Source organism: Babylonia areolata, chromosome 1, assembly GCF_041734735.1.
Source record: "Babylonia areolata isolate BAREFJ2019XMU chromosome 1, ASM4173473v1, whole genome shotgun sequence".
Lineage (NCBI taxonomy): Eukaryota > Metazoa > Mollusca > Gastropoda > Neogastropoda > Buccinidae > Babylonia > Babylonia areolata.
In genome coordinates, this window is record NC_134876.1 from 21,646,505 (window position 1) to 21,661,877 (window position 15,373).

Consider the following 15,373-nt stretch of genomic DNA (forward strand, 5'->3'; position numbering starts at 1 on the left):
AGTCACTGTGTTGTTTCTTGGGTTTTATTGTCTGCTTTTATCTGTTTTGTTATCTGTTCATTTATTTATTTATTTGTTTATTTATTCATTTAGTTATTTATTTGTTTATTTATTTATTCATTTATTCATTTATTTATCTATTTATTTTCTAAGCATTTTTAATCAAAATATAACTTATCCAAACTATTGCATACAGCCAGCTTAGACGTTGAAATCAGACTCACAGAAGTATGTGGCTGGGATTGTGGTTTTAGATCTTACATGTCATGGAAATCATGAGGTTTGGTTCCATTTCTCAATGCTAGAAATGCTTACTTTCCAGTATGATATAGTTCACTCACACTATCAAGTTGACAGAGGCCCACACACACTGCTATTGCCTTTCCTCTAACTTTCTAGCTAACTGAGAACTGATGAAATTACCGCTACTGGTTCTACAAGGAAAGGTAGGAGAACTCACTTTGTAAAAAAAACTATCAAGAAGCAGCACATCCATCCTGCATTAATGATAGTTTGCATGTGAAATAAGCACACTAAAGCTAACAGGGACATGAACATGCACGCACACACACACACACACACACACACACACACACACACACACACACACACACACACACACACACTCTCTCTCTCTCTCTCACTCACTCACTCACTCTCTCTCTCTCTCTCTCTCTCTCTCTCTCTCTCTCTCTCTCTCTCTCTCTCTCTCTCTAAGCTGGGTGAAAATTACAATTTCACCTTGTTACATTAGCGTGAAAGAAATTTGGATGAGTTTTTTTTATATTTTTTTATTTTACGAAACAAGAAGAAAAGTAATAGAGGAGGGAGAGGGGATTGAGGGGGGCGGGGGGGGGGGGGGGGGGGCTCTTTATGGCTGTAGCGCAGGAAGGATACATACTTTTTTAATCATTCTTTTCTTAAATGATATCTTAAAGATTGACAAATAATCAGTCTTAACGTTTTGACAGAAAAAAAATTGTGCGTAATCCAAACTGTTTTTTTCTTCAAGCATATTCTCTTTTAACTTGAGACTAAAAAATGACTGCCCTAGTCATTTATGTGAGCTGAAAGTAATTATATCAAATATTGTTTTCTTCAAGCATATTTTCTTTTAACTTAAGACTAGTCATTTGTGCGAGCAGAAAGTAATTATGATATCTAATATTACTTTTCCAATGTGCTTTGTGTACAGGCTCCGTTCAACACACTGAGCTTCTCCATTCTGGGAGATGATTCTTCCAAAACCTACTTTGACTTTGTACAAGTTGACAACAACAACATTGACATCACTGTCAGGCAGAGCGTCGTCAACTCAAATCAAAACGAGTATCTGGTTAGTATTTTACTAATGTTACTACTACTTATATCTATAGTAACTTACATTTGTTCTTGTGTGTAAATCTGACTAATATCTGTGGTAACTTCCATTTGTCTTGCTTGTAAATTTTACAGTGCCCTGTTTTGTTATTTTTCGTAATTATTCTCCACCCCCCAATATTGATATCAGTTAATGCTCTGGGACCCAGCACTAAGGAGTATTATTGATATTCTTCATTAGCAGTGTTTGTAGGAGAAGTAGTAGTGGTGGTAGTAGTAGTCTGTCAGCTCACTTTGGATGCATGACAAATGAGAGAGGTGGAGGGGGGGGGGCGTGGGTTTAGAAAGGGTGGTTATGAATGATTCATGTAATTTGTAACTTTTTTCTTTCATATAAAACACCCTGAGCTCTTGGAGAAAAAGGGCCCTATATAAATGTACATTGTGAATAGTAGTAGTAGTATTGATAATAGTAGCGTCAACATTATAGTACCAGTAGTAGTAGTATCATCATTATTGATAGTATTATCATCATCGCTATTATCATCATTATTAGTGTTATCATCGTCATTAAGCCCAACACTCGGCTTGTGTCACAGATCGACATAAGTTTACATTTGGGCTAACAGCAAAGTGAGAGCTGTATTACCAATGGTTTCTCCAGTCAATGGGAAATCATTTACAGCTTAGTCTTTTGTGAAGGACTGTGACTCGCAAACTAGGAGGCAAAGTTGCACTGGCTCTTAGTGCTGCAGCCTTGGGGGCTAGCTGGCCTTTGGGAACCATCCCAACGCTGACTGTCCTAAAATCATCTTGGCTGAGAGAGTGGGGATGAAACTTGGGCAAGACACTCTCCACTATAATCAAATTCAAGCCCAAATAGTCGGAACAGCAGTTGCCTTCTCTGCTGTTCTGATGGTCATATTCGGACACGACTATCGTATATATGCATCGTCATCATAATTATCATTGTTATTAGTATTATAATCATCATTATCACAATTATCACAATTGTTATTAGTATTATCATCATCATGATTGGTTGTATTATCATTATCACTATTATCATTATTAGCAGTAGTATCATCATATTCACTATTATCATTATAAGTAGTGTCATCATATTCACTATTACCATTATTAGTAGTATTATCATCATCATCACTAGGATTATTAGTATTATCATCATCACTATTATCATCATTATGAGTATTATCATCAGCGTCACTATTATCATCATTATCAGTGTATTATCACTATTATCATTATTATTGGTATTATCATCATCATATCACTATTATCATTATCAGTAGTATTATCATCATCACTGTTATCATCATTATAAGTAGTATTATCATCATCACTGTTATCATTATTATTAGTATCATCACCATCATCACTATCATCAACATAAACATGTGCGGTGTGACTTTCAGGTTCAGCTGTATGTGCAAGATGGAGGGACACCAGTGCAGTACGACACCAGCGTTCTGACCATCTACATCCTGCGGAACCTGAAATCTCCGTACTTCAGGCCCACGCAGTACAGTGCCACTATCAATGAGAGCAGGCCTCTGGGCAGCGCCTTTGTCAGGGTCCTTGGCTTTGACGACGACAGCCCCAAGGTAAAGTGGTCATGATGAGGGAAGCCTTGGTGAATGTGATGTCCATTAGGGTCTGGGGTTTGACGACGACAGTCCCAAGGTGAAGTGGTTATGCTGAGGGTGATGTCCGTTAGGGTCTGGGCTTGACAGTTCCAAGGTGAAGTGGTTATGCTGAGGGTGATGTCCGTTGGGGTCTGGGCTTTGACGACAACAGTCCCAAGGTAAAGTGGTTATGCTGAGGGCGATGTCCGTTAGGGTCTGGGGTTTGACGATGACAGTCCCAAGGTGAAGTGGTTATGGTGAGGGAAGCCTTGGTGAATGTGATGTCTGTTAGGGTTTGGGGTTTGACGATGACAGTCCCAAGGTGAAGTGGTTATGGTGAGGGAAGCCTTGGTGAATGTGATGTCTGTTAGGGTTTGGGGTTTGACGACGACAGTCCCAAGGTGAAGTGGTCATGATGAGGGAAGCCTTGGTGAATGTGATGTCCGTTAGGGTCTGGGGTTTGACGACGACAGTCCAAAGGTGAAGTGGTCATGATGAGGGAAGCCTTGGTGAATGTGATGTCCGTTAGGGTCTGGGGTTTGACGACGACAGTCCCAAGGTGAAGTGGTCATGATGAGGGTGATGTCCGTTAGGGTCTGGGGTTTGACGACGACAGTCCCAAGGTGAAGTGGTTATGGTGAGGGAAGCCTTGGTGAATGTGATGTCTGTTAGGGTTTGGGGTTTGACGACGACAGTCCCAAGGTGAAGTGGTTATGCTGAGGGTGATGTCCGTTAGGGTCTGGGCTTTGACAGTTCCAAGGTGAAGTGGTTATGGTGAGGGTGATGTTCGTTAGGGTCTGGTCTTTGACAGTTCCAAGGTGAAGTGGTTATGGTGAGGGTGATGTCCGTTAGGGTCTGGGGTTTGACAGTTCCAAGGTGAAGTGGTTATGCTGAGGGTGATGTCCGTTAGGGTCTGGGGTTTGACAGTTCCAAGGTGAAGTGGTTATGGTGAGGGAAGCCTTCATGAATGTGATGTCCGTTAGGGTCTGGGGCTCAAATCCTGGTCTCACCCTCTCTTCCAAGTTGAGGAAAATCAGACTGTCTAGTCTTTTGGATGAGGGACTGGGTTCAAATCCCGCTTTTGCACTCTCTTCCAAGTTTGACTGGAAAATCAAACTGAGTGTCTGGTCTTCCTGATGAGATGATAAACCGAGGTCCCACGTGCAGCATGCACTTGGTACACTGAAAAAGAACCCATGGCAACAAAAGTGTTGCCCTTTGGCAAAACTTTGTAAAAGAAATCCAGTCTGATGTGTACACAATATATATGAGCATGTATTCAAGGCCTGACAAGCACGTTGGGTTATGCTGCTGTCAGGCATCTGCCTACCATATGCGGTGTAGCGTATATGGATTTGTCTGAACGCAGTTAGACCTCCTCAAGAAAGAAACTGTAAGTGATAAGTTTTTTGAGTGAAGTCTGTTAATTGATTAGAATGGCATGTCTGTTCCTTTTGATGCCTGTTGGTCATTCTATTCCAGTTTTAGTAAATATGTCTAAAAGGAAGTGACGTAACAGTAACTTGCCTGCTGGATCTAGACGAAAGAGTTTGCTTCAGATTTATTTTCTCACCATGTATAAACAACAGGAACAGGTCAACCATTCAACAGCATGAAGTATGCTTACTAACTTTCATTCAACCAGGCAAAATCATTGACATGCTAGATTGATGACATCAGTATAATCATGATTATGATTATTATTATAATGATGATTATATTATCATCATTATCATTTTTGTTATCATTATTACTGTTGTTATTGTTGCTGTTGTTTGTTTCTTTAATTGAAATTGTTATCGTTAGTAGCAATAGTGCTAGCAGTAGCATTATTATCATTATTCTTCTTTTTCTTGTTGTTATAATTGTTGTTATTGCTGTTATTGTTATCAGTATCATTAGTAATATTATTATTGTTGTTGTTATTGCTATTATTATTGTCATTGCTATTATCATTATCATCATCATCATCACCAACATCACCACCATCACCATCATCACCACCATCATCACCATCATCATTACCACCATCATCATCACCATCATCATCACCACCATTTCACCATCATCATCACCACCATCATCATCACCATCATCACCACCACCACCATCATCACCACCATCATCACCATCATCATTACCACCATCATCATCACCATCATCATCACCACCATTTCACCATCATCATCACCACCATCATCATCACCATCATCACCACCACCACCATCATCACCACCGCCATCATCATCATCACCATCACCACCATCCTCACCATCACCATCATCACCACCATCATCATCATCACCACCATCACCATCATCACAAAGTAAACAAGTGATGTTGTTGGGTGTGTGCAGCCCGGTGTGGGTGATGTGACATACAGCGTGGTGCCTGGCTCTCTGGCAGCCACCTACTTTGGCGTGGTCAGCTCCACCGGAGACATTGTGGTCACCAGAGACCTGGCCCTGGACACTGCAAACAATCGACTGTATCAGGTAATTAAATCTGTGGGCGTTTGTTTCATCTTCCTTCTGTGTGTGTGTGTTGGTGTGGTGGGGTGTGTGTGTGGGGGGATGTGTGTGGAGTGGGGGTGGTGTGGGTGTGTGTGTGTGTGTGTGTGTGGGGGGGGGGTTAGTGGGTGTGTGGTGTGTGTGGGTGTGTGTGTGTGTGAGCACTAATTTGTGTTTTCTTCCCAACGCAACATAAATTACATATGCGGACCATTGATTGATGTGATCAATAATTTACATGGTATCATTCTCTTTTGAATTACTTTTATTTTCCAGATATTCTGAAATGTTTGCAATGAATGTGGTCAATAATTAACATGGTATCAGCCTATTTCAAATTACTTTTTTTTTTTTCCAGACTTTCTGAAATGTTCTTTTGTTTTGTTTCGTTTCTTTCTAGCTTGAAGTCCTGGTGAGGGACCTGGGCAGTCCCTCCCTTCCTGGCACCAACACAGCTACCGTCACTGTGACCGTTGACCGAAACCTCAACTGCCCACAGTTCACCAACCTCCCAGCGACCAGGACGTTCAACGCCACCACCACTGGCACCATCTTCACTGTGCAGTCGTCAGATGCAGATGAGGTAAAGATTTTTTTTTTTTTTTTTTTTTTTTTTTGGTTGGTGGACTCGGTGATGAGTCAGTGGGCTTGGGGGAAGGTGTGGTGGTTGAGTCTTGTTCCTTGTATAAGTGTGTGTTGTGTGTTTGTGTGTGGTCGTGTGCGTGTGTGTGGTCGTGCGCGTGCGTGTGTGTGTGTGTGTGTGTGTGTTGGGAGAGGGGGTATGCAAACTACAAAAAATCCCATGCAACTAATGAATGATACAACTTCTCTGAAGTGATCTTGTCAATGTTGATGTATACTCCTTGAAGTAGATTCACTGGTTTTCGGTGGAATATGATTATGTGCTTTGCAAATTTGATGGCCAAATGTGGAATTTGATTACACGTGATTTCTTGACAAATATAACCTTCACTGCTAGGGGGAAAAACAAAGTTTGATGAAATTCTGATGTTCAAAGAAGTGTGTGCACACAACACCCAGCCCGCACCTGTACCTACACATGCACACGCACGCACACACGCACACACACACACACACACGCGCACACACACACGCACACACATGCACACACATGCACGCACTCACACATACACACACACAAACACACACTCACACACTTGCACATATGCTTGAACAAGCACATGCACACACAGAGAGTGAAACAAATAAAAAATTGGATGAAGCAATTGAAAGTAATACTTGTGAATGCTCTTGTTACAGCCATACTATAGCAGACCAAGGTATCAACTGTATGGAGAAGGAGTGGGCACCGTCTTCTTCATCGATCAAGCCACTGGTGTGATCGTCATGAATTCAGCGGTTCAGTCAAGCACTCAGACAGTGTACAAGGTACAGACTTGAACCATGTTGCTCATAGCCCAGCCTACTGATGTGCAAGATGGATACAGTAACAGACATTCACTGTGGAATGTTTGACTTTAGATGCACAGCAGATATTATCATATGAGTCAAGAATTACTAGTCGTGTATGCTTCACAAGTTGCCCATCATTACAGTTTAACTTGAGGTTTGAAAATTTAACTTAAGGCATGGCAGTTTAACTTGAAGCATGATAGTTTAACTGAAGGTATGATAGTTTTTACAACTTAAGGCATGGTAGTTTAACTTAAGATATGATAGTTAAGGTATGATAGTTTAACCAAAAGGTGTGATAGTTTGACTTGGGGCATGATAGTTTAATTATAAATAATGATTAACTTAATATATGATTTCCTCAGAGTTGCTAACATATAGCCACCTTTCTCATTGGATTTTTCAACATCCATTGAGAATAGCTTCCATAAGACCATTGTTTTGTTTCAACTTCATTGAGGTTCCGTTTTTTTAATTATTATTATTTATTATTATTATTATTATTATTTTTTTTTTTAATAATTTATTTTATTTTATATTTTTTAATCTATTTATTAAAAAAAAAATTGGTTATTTTTACTTTTATTTGTTTTATTTTTATTATTATTTATTTTTATATTTATTTTAGTTAATTTTTTATTAAAAAAATTTTTTAATTAAAAATCCATTTTTTTGGTTGATATTTTTACTTTGTTTTTTTTAATTTTTTGTTTTTATTTATTTTTTATTTTATTTTATTTTATAATTTAATTTAATTTAATTTTTTTCTCAAGGCCTGACTAAGCGCGTTGGGTTGTGCTGCTGGTCAGGCATCTGCTTGGCAGGTGTGGTGTAGTGTATATGGATTTGACCGAATGCAGTGACGCCTCCTTGAGCTACTGATACTGAGGCTCCATGCTCGGCATGATGAAGAAAGTGTTGACTTTTTTCTTCACCAGCTGCAAGTGACTGTGAACGACGGCTTCTGTGTGAACCCGAACCAAGAGACACTGACTGTGAACATTCTCCGTAATCTCTTCCCTCCTGAGTGGACTGGGGCTGGACCGAACTTTGAGGTGGTAATTGAAGAAACCCAGAACATCTTGAATGACCTCATTACGCTCACAGCCCGCGACCAGGACCAGACTGGGGTAAGGATCTGTTGACTGTTGGCTCAGGTCTGGAAAACTTGTTTTACTCTTTACAGTAGTTTGTTTCTTTTACAGTTGAAAAGATTATCATAATCATTCTTATTATTTTCATTATTATAATAGAATTATTATCAATATAATCATTATTTTTATGTTTTTAGTAAGTAGTGTAAGGCTGAATGGATTTATGTTAGAGTGTGTGTGTGTGTGTGTGTTGACGATAATTATGACTTTTATCCTAAACATTATACTGAATTTCAGGCTGTATGAAACCTTATTTAAAGTGTACATGTTTATTTCTCTGTGTGTGTGTGTGTGTGTGTGTGTGAGAGAGAGAGAGAGAGAGAGAGTGAGGGAGGAATTCTGTTGTTGATAGTGCTAATCCTAATGCTGATTATCATTATCGTTGTACTTTTCTTTTTACCAAAGAATGTAAGACAAAAGAAGCAGGAATTCACTTTTTCATCCAGACTTCCGTAAGCGCCCCTCCCCTCTTTTATTTATTTATTTATTTATTTTGTTTGTTTTCAGGCTGCTTTTCCGGGGACCTACCGATTTGAAGCTGATTCATTACATCAAGATTTGTTCTTCATTACCACCGATGGAAAAGTTTTCCTTCGAAGAACAATGGTGGGAGTACCAGGGAATGAATTTGTGGTATGTATATTTCATTTCTCAATCAATTTTCAGTAATTTCTGATGCTTTAAAATACATTAGATATGATAGACTCATTTACCAACAGCAATTTCCCCTCATCAGAAAATGATATTGACAGTTTTTGTGCTTTTTTTTTTGTTGTTGCTGCACTATCAACCTTTACGGGGCTGAATGATATTGAATTGCATTGCATTGCGTAACGTTGAACACACACACACACACACACACACATATATATATATATATGTATATAGATAGATAGATAGGTAGATCTGTATACGTATATGTATCTCTATCTCACTCCATTATATATATATGTATATGTGTGTGTGTGTGTGTGTGTGTGTAAACCAATATATAGAAGTGTTGATGTGTGTGTGCGTGTAATTCCAGCAGTGCACATATTTTTCACATACTTTTCGCTGCTTGGCTGAGTGCTGTGCCATGACAGGGGTCAAACCAAGAGAAAGGAAAGAACCAAACAGAAAGGCGTTTACCTTGTGTTGTTCGGTGAAAGAGGAAGGTGGCAGAATGGTTAAAATGCTATCTGCCAATACATAATCCATGAGCGTATGAGTTTGAATCTTGCTGTCGCCCTTTCTCCCAAGTTTGAATTGAAACTCAAACTGAGCATCTAGTCATTCAGATGAGACAATAAACCAAGGTCCCGTGTGCAGCATGCACTTGTGCACTGAAAAAGAACCCATGGCAATGAGAGTGTTGTCCTCTGGCTGAATTTCATAGAAGGTAAAATATACATGAATGCACTCAAGGCCTGATAAGCGCGTCGGGTTATACTGCTGGTTAGGCATCGGCCTAGCAGATTTAATGTAGCGTATATATGGATTCATCTGAATGCAGTGACATGTGCTACTGACACTGACACTGACGCTGAACACTGTGCAGATGAAGGTGAGGGCGGTGGACAATGGAGGTCGGACCAGCGCCCCAGGTACGGTCAAGGTCACTGTGCTCCGTAACGACTTCACCCCTGAGATCCTCAACATGCCGGTCACCAAGTCCGTGCGCAGTGACATCAGTCAGACGGAGGTCATCTTCCAGTGCACCTCCCGCGACAACGACACTCAGGTCAGTGACCGCTCGCTGCTCTTCATGGGGCTTGTGTGTTGCTTGTGTGTTTAAATGCTCTGTCTTTCCTATTATATGTCAATGTTTTCCCCAAACCTTGGGTAGGCTCACAAGGCCTGATCAACGCAAATGTCAGACATCTGCTCTTTTTGTTCTTTTTGTTTTAATGGAGATGTGTGGCATATATATATCAGTCAGTTTGCTTTGACACCTTGAAACTGAAACTGGTTGAGAAGTTTTGTCCAGTGCTTTGCTATTGCTGTTCTTGGCAGTCACTTATAGCCTGGAGATGACACAGTCTGTGTTCTCATCGATGGGAGCACAAATAGCTCCACAGTCCAAGGCTGGAAGCACGCAGGCACCTGCAGGTGTCTCAACTGTAGTCTTTTTCTCATTTAACTTTGTTTTCTTCTGCACTGGCCAGTTAATTCTGTTTATATCCAGACCCTTGCCGGAGTCTGCACCACTGGATCATGGTAAATAAATTAGATTAAACGTAATTTTAGGAAAATTAATTTCCTGCAACGTTCTGAGAGGAGTGATTTTGTTTTCAGGTGCTGCGTTTCGGGCAGGTCAACTACAGGATAGTGGGCGAGGGGCGAGCTACCAGCCTGTTTGAGGTGGACAGCGCTTGTCGCGTCACACTGCGCAGCCCCCTGTCTGCTGATGTTGCCGACCTGTACATTGTAAGGAATGGGCGTGTCTCTTCAAACCACTGATAACATGAATGACACACACGCAAGCTTGCACACAGGTGCACGCACGAGCGCGCGCGCACACACACACACACACACACATGCATATGCACATACACATTCACAGGATAGGTGGAGTATAATTATCCATATCATCATCATCACCATCACACACACACACACACACACACACACACACACACACACACACACATATATATATATATATATATACACACACACACACACACACTCCCACTTGCACTCACACACATTCTCTCATTCTCTCACACACTCAACACTTTCATGCTCACACTCATACTCATTTTCTCACTCACTCACTGAACATAATTTGTTTTGCTCCTATTGAATATATTTGAAAAATTACACAGCAGCAACAAGAGAGATTCAAAACTGGGGTGTACTAAAACTGAAATGTATAAATCAATTATTAGTGAGTTTAGACATTCTTCAACAGCTTGATAAAATTGACAGAGCTAAATGATCATGTTCAGCAGCCCAAAACTGCACACAGATTTTGGCAACAAAAATGTTCTTGCCAGGTAGTAAATGTAGAGTAAAGAAATAACTCTAGAACAGGACACACATCTGAAAACAGAGTATGGTTGCCTACATGGTAGGATAGAAATGCTCATACACATAGAGACACTCACATGCACAAGGGAACATGGGAGTTGAAGCCCATGAAAGGGGAAGAAGATGAAAACACATTCTGTCATCTGCTGTAAGAAAGTCGACAACTTAAAAATCAGGCTATTGAGTGCATTGTTGTTTAAGCCGCATCTCCTAAATTGGGGATTTTATTCACACATAAGCCACAGGTGTTATACCAAAAAAAAAAAAGTGCAAAAACATTTCCCTTTTCAATGGCCAGTTTGATCGCCTTCAGTTTGAAACCTGCATGGTAAGCATTGCATTGTATTTTCGGCATGATAGAAGTTGTCTGAGCAAGGTCGACAACTGAAAGCTTCATGTGCATAAAGGCCTTGTGTAAATTGTTAGGAAGAAAACATGAACAGTTAACACTTGCACACTTATACAGTGAGTTTTGAATCCAAGAAGAGTCAAAACCAGTTTTGAAACCTAATGTGAATTCAAAAATAGACTGGCGACTGACGGCAACACTGAATGTGTGAACAAGAAAACCTGCAACATAAGAAAGGCCTACAAGCAAGCTGCATTTTTATTTTAGCTGCAGGGGTCATAGTTGAGGAAAAAGTTGTGGCGAATTTTACGGTAAACCATTGTCTTTGTGCAGGTGCTGATTGAAGCCTACGACAATGCAGGCACTGCCACCAGATCCAGCACAGGCACACTGACCGTGAACGTGGAACGCAATCTGAATACGCCTTTCTTCACCAATCAGAACTACAGGGAGGAGATTCTGGAGATCTTTGATGTCAACGTTCCTTTCGGACAGCTGGACGCCAAGGATGACGACACTGTGGTGAGCAGTGCTGCCTGGTCTGTCTGTCTGTCTGTCTTCATGTCTGTCTGTGTGTTTTCATGTCTGTACAGCTGTTGGTTAGGATGATCTGTTTCACACCATTGGAAATGTCTTTAAAAACAAAACAAACTTGTGTGTTATGTGTGCTTGTGTGTGTGTGTGACTGTATGAGTGTTGTGTCCGTTTTGGTGTGTGCTGTACGCATGCATACATGTGCCTATGTGAGTGAGTGTGTGCACGCAAGTGTGCACTTTCATCAAACTGTGTGACTGCTGAAAGTGATGAGAAAAAGACAAGGAAGAAGAATGGCTGCTTGTATGGGAAGTGTTCAGTCCACTGTGGTGTGTGTGTCTGTGTTTGCGAGCATACCTGAACATGAGTGAGAGAGAGAACACTGAACACTGAACATTTAATGTCAATAACTTTACAGCCCTAATGACATGGGGGTTCATAATACAAATAACATGCATCAATAGTAATAATATTGATGAAAACCAAATCCAAAACAAAATCATTCAATCTGTGCAACTAAGTTCAGTTCGACCATCCATTCAAAGTAATGTGATGTAGAGAGAAATAAAAAAACCAAAAACATATGTAAATGTGAGAGAGAGAGACCGAGAGAGAACATGTGTGTGCACGTATGTGTTTCTCCAAGCTGTGTGACTGCTGTGAAGTGATGAGTAAAAGAAGAGGAGGAGGAGGAAAGGTGGCTGTTGGTTGACGTGTTGTTGTGGGTGTGATGCTGCAGCCGCCATACAACCAGCTGTACTACAGGGCAGTGGGCAACGCCACAGTGCTGAACTACTTTGGTGTCAATTCCAACGGCGGTCTGATCTGCCTGCTGTCCCAGTGGCAGTACCCTGACAGGCAGGAGGACACGTTTACGGTCGGTATTCTTTGTGTGTGGGTTGTGTGTGTGTGTGGTTTGTGTGTGTGTGTGGTTTGTGTGTGCATGCAATCCATGTCGTTTGTTTGTGTATGGTATGGTTTGTGTGTGCATGCAATCCATGTTTGTGTATTGTGTGCTTTGTGTGTGCATGCAATCCATGTTTGTGTATGGTATGGTTTGTGTGTGCATGCAATCCATGTTTGTGTATCGTGTGCTTTGTGTGTGCATGCAATCCATGTTTGTGTATGGTATGGTTTGTGTGTGCGTGCATGCCATGTCGTTTGTGTATGGTGTGCTTTGTGTGTGCATGCAATCCATGTTTGTGTATGGTGTGCTTTGTTTGTGCATGCAATCCATGTTTGTGTATGGTATGGTTTGTGTGTGCATGCATGCCATTTTGTTTGTGTATGGTACGGTTTGTGTGTGAATGCATGCCTCTCTTTCTGTTTTGTTCATGTTTGTGGTTTTCTTGTTTCGCATAGTATGTATGCATATTGTGTGTGTGTGTATAGATAGATAGATAGATAGATAGATAGATATAGATATGTTAGTGCTAACAATACAATGTGCAGTTGGAAAGCTTACATTCTTTTGGAAAATTGTGTTAATGGTACAGTGTTTTAGTGAAAACGTTATGTTGGTATGAAACCATCAAAATAAATATTTAAGCAAGTTTAGCTTTAGATTCTGAAGTAGGAAATTTATTCTTAAAGGTTACATTATTTTTTCAAAATTGTGTATTCAATCCAGTATCCAGTGGAAAAAGGTTACATTCTGTATGAAAATTGTGTAAATAATACAATGTCCAATTGAAAAGGTTACATTCTGTCTGAAAAGCAAATGAACAGTACACTGCCCAGTGGAACAGGTTACATTCTGTTTGAATTTCTGTGAACAGTACAACGTCCAAGTGAGGGACGGATCTGGTCGGCAAGGTTCAAACACTGCCACCGTGACCGTGAGTGTGATCCGCAACACGCGCCCCATCTTCATCAACACCAACAACTACCAGGCTGACCTTGCTGAGACAGCCACTGACAACACTGTCGTGTTCTCCACCACTGTTTCCAACACAGACACCAGGGTCTGTTGCTGTCATGGATTTTTTTCTGTTATCTTTTTGTTTGAAAATCAGTGTCAACAGTTATTGATTTAACTTGATTTAATCTTTACATAGAATACATTGTTGAATTGCTGTTTTAAATTTATTTTCATTTTCTTAAAAGTTGATTTGAATTTCATGCGGACCGAGGAAGATGTGGATGATTTGGTCATTTCACCTCGTCTTGACTGACCTGACATTTTGTTTTCTCTTCTGGTTTGGAGAAAGTTTGTGTGTTCTTTACTCTGTATCAATTCAAAATACTGTTGAATATCTTGCTGTTAATCATATACTTATGTTTAGGTGCAGTATTTTTTTGCATAATTTTTTGTTGTCATAATTGCATATGTATGGATAATTCTGAATATTGTTTGTATATGTGGTTTATGTCAACTGAACATTTAAGCATTTTATGTCTTATAAGTAATGGCTGTGAATTTTGAACATTGTTAATGTAACATACACCACCATGAATTTCTATTGTTGGAGGTAATAAAGTATTCTGTATTCTGAACTCTTTGATTTGTATTTTCACATTTTAAATTGGTATATATATATATATATATATAAAATTTTTAAAATTTTTTTACAGGCTCCCTTTAACACCTTGGAGTATCAGATGATTGGGGATGGCAGTGCCACAGCTTTCTTTGATGTCGACCAGAACACAGGTGTCATACGCGTTAAAAGTGCAAGTTCCCTGGAAGCTGACACTGCTTCACAGTATGTGGTACGTACAAGCTGGAATTCTCTTCTGTGTTGGGTAAAGTTGGTGATGGTGGAGTTTTCTTTAACTCTTTCACTGCCAAGTTTCTGTATGCGAAAAACACTCCCCAGTGCCAAATATTTTACAGTCGATGCTTTGTCACACAGTTTGGTTCATTCATGTAAAAGCCCACTCATATATATATGGTACATATACGAGAGAAAGTGGGAGTTGCAACCAACGAAAGAAGAAGAAGATTATTATTGTGATTATTCGTTGTGTTATTGCTCAGGTGCGGCTGATGGTGCGTGACGGAGGCATCCCCCGACTGTCTGACACGGCCACCGTGCTGATCAGGGTCACCAGAAACAACTTCTCTCCTGTGTTCCAACATCCAGACATCATCAAGAGCATTCCTTTCAACGAGAATCCTGGCACCATTATAGCTGATGTCAATGCTACTGATGGCGATAACACTGTGAGTTTTTCTTTTTCCTCCTCCTTTCTCTTTCTGACTCATTTTTGTGTGTGTGTGTGTGTGGGGGGGGGGTTAGTGTGTGTGTGTATGTGGGGGGTGAGGGTGGGGTATTTGTGTGTGTGTTTGTGTGCTTGTGTGTGTACTTTTTCTTTTGTAAGAAAAGGATGATAAAATTGTTACTATTCCAGGCATAACAAATGTCTCTCTCAGTGCCTTAGAATTCAGTTCACCACCAGTTGCTGTCT

General features: G+C 40.3%; 1 protein-coding gene across 1 annotated transcript in view; it reads left to right on the top strand.

Annotated features, from left to right (window-relative positions):
* LOC143286623 (uncharacterized) overlaps nucleotides 1–15,373 on the top strand; it is a 177,678-nt gene that overhangs the window by 79,055 nt on the left and 83,250 nt on the right. Inside the window, exons 82-95 of the mRNA XM_076594665.1 lie at nucleotides 1,196–1,336; nucleotides 2,757–2,945; nucleotides 5,324–5,461; nucleotides 5,877–6,059; nucleotides 6,758–6,886; nucleotides 7,849–8,040; nucleotides 8,572–8,697; nucleotides 9,605–9,787; nucleotides 10,342–10,473; nucleotides 11,762–11,950; nucleotides 12,702–12,839; nucleotides 13,741–13,926; nucleotides 14,537–14,674; nucleotides 14,943–15,128. Coding sequence (XP_076450780.1) covers nucleotides 1,196–1,336; nucleotides 2,757–2,945; nucleotides 5,324–5,461; nucleotides 5,877–6,059; nucleotides 6,758–6,886; nucleotides 7,849–8,040; nucleotides 8,572–8,697; nucleotides 9,605–9,787; nucleotides 10,342–10,473; nucleotides 11,762–11,950; nucleotides 12,702–12,839; nucleotides 13,741–13,926; nucleotides 14,537–14,674; nucleotides 14,943–15,128 — 2,250 coding nt within the window. The remainder of the gene's footprint in view (nucleotides 1–1,195; nucleotides 1,337–2,756; nucleotides 2,946–5,323; nucleotides 5,462–5,876; nucleotides 6,060–6,757; nucleotides 6,887–7,848; nucleotides 8,041–8,571; nucleotides 8,698–9,604; nucleotides 9,788–10,341; nucleotides 10,474–11,761; nucleotides 11,951–12,701; nucleotides 12,840–13,740; nucleotides 13,927–14,536; nucleotides 14,675–14,942; nucleotides 15,129–15,373) is intronic.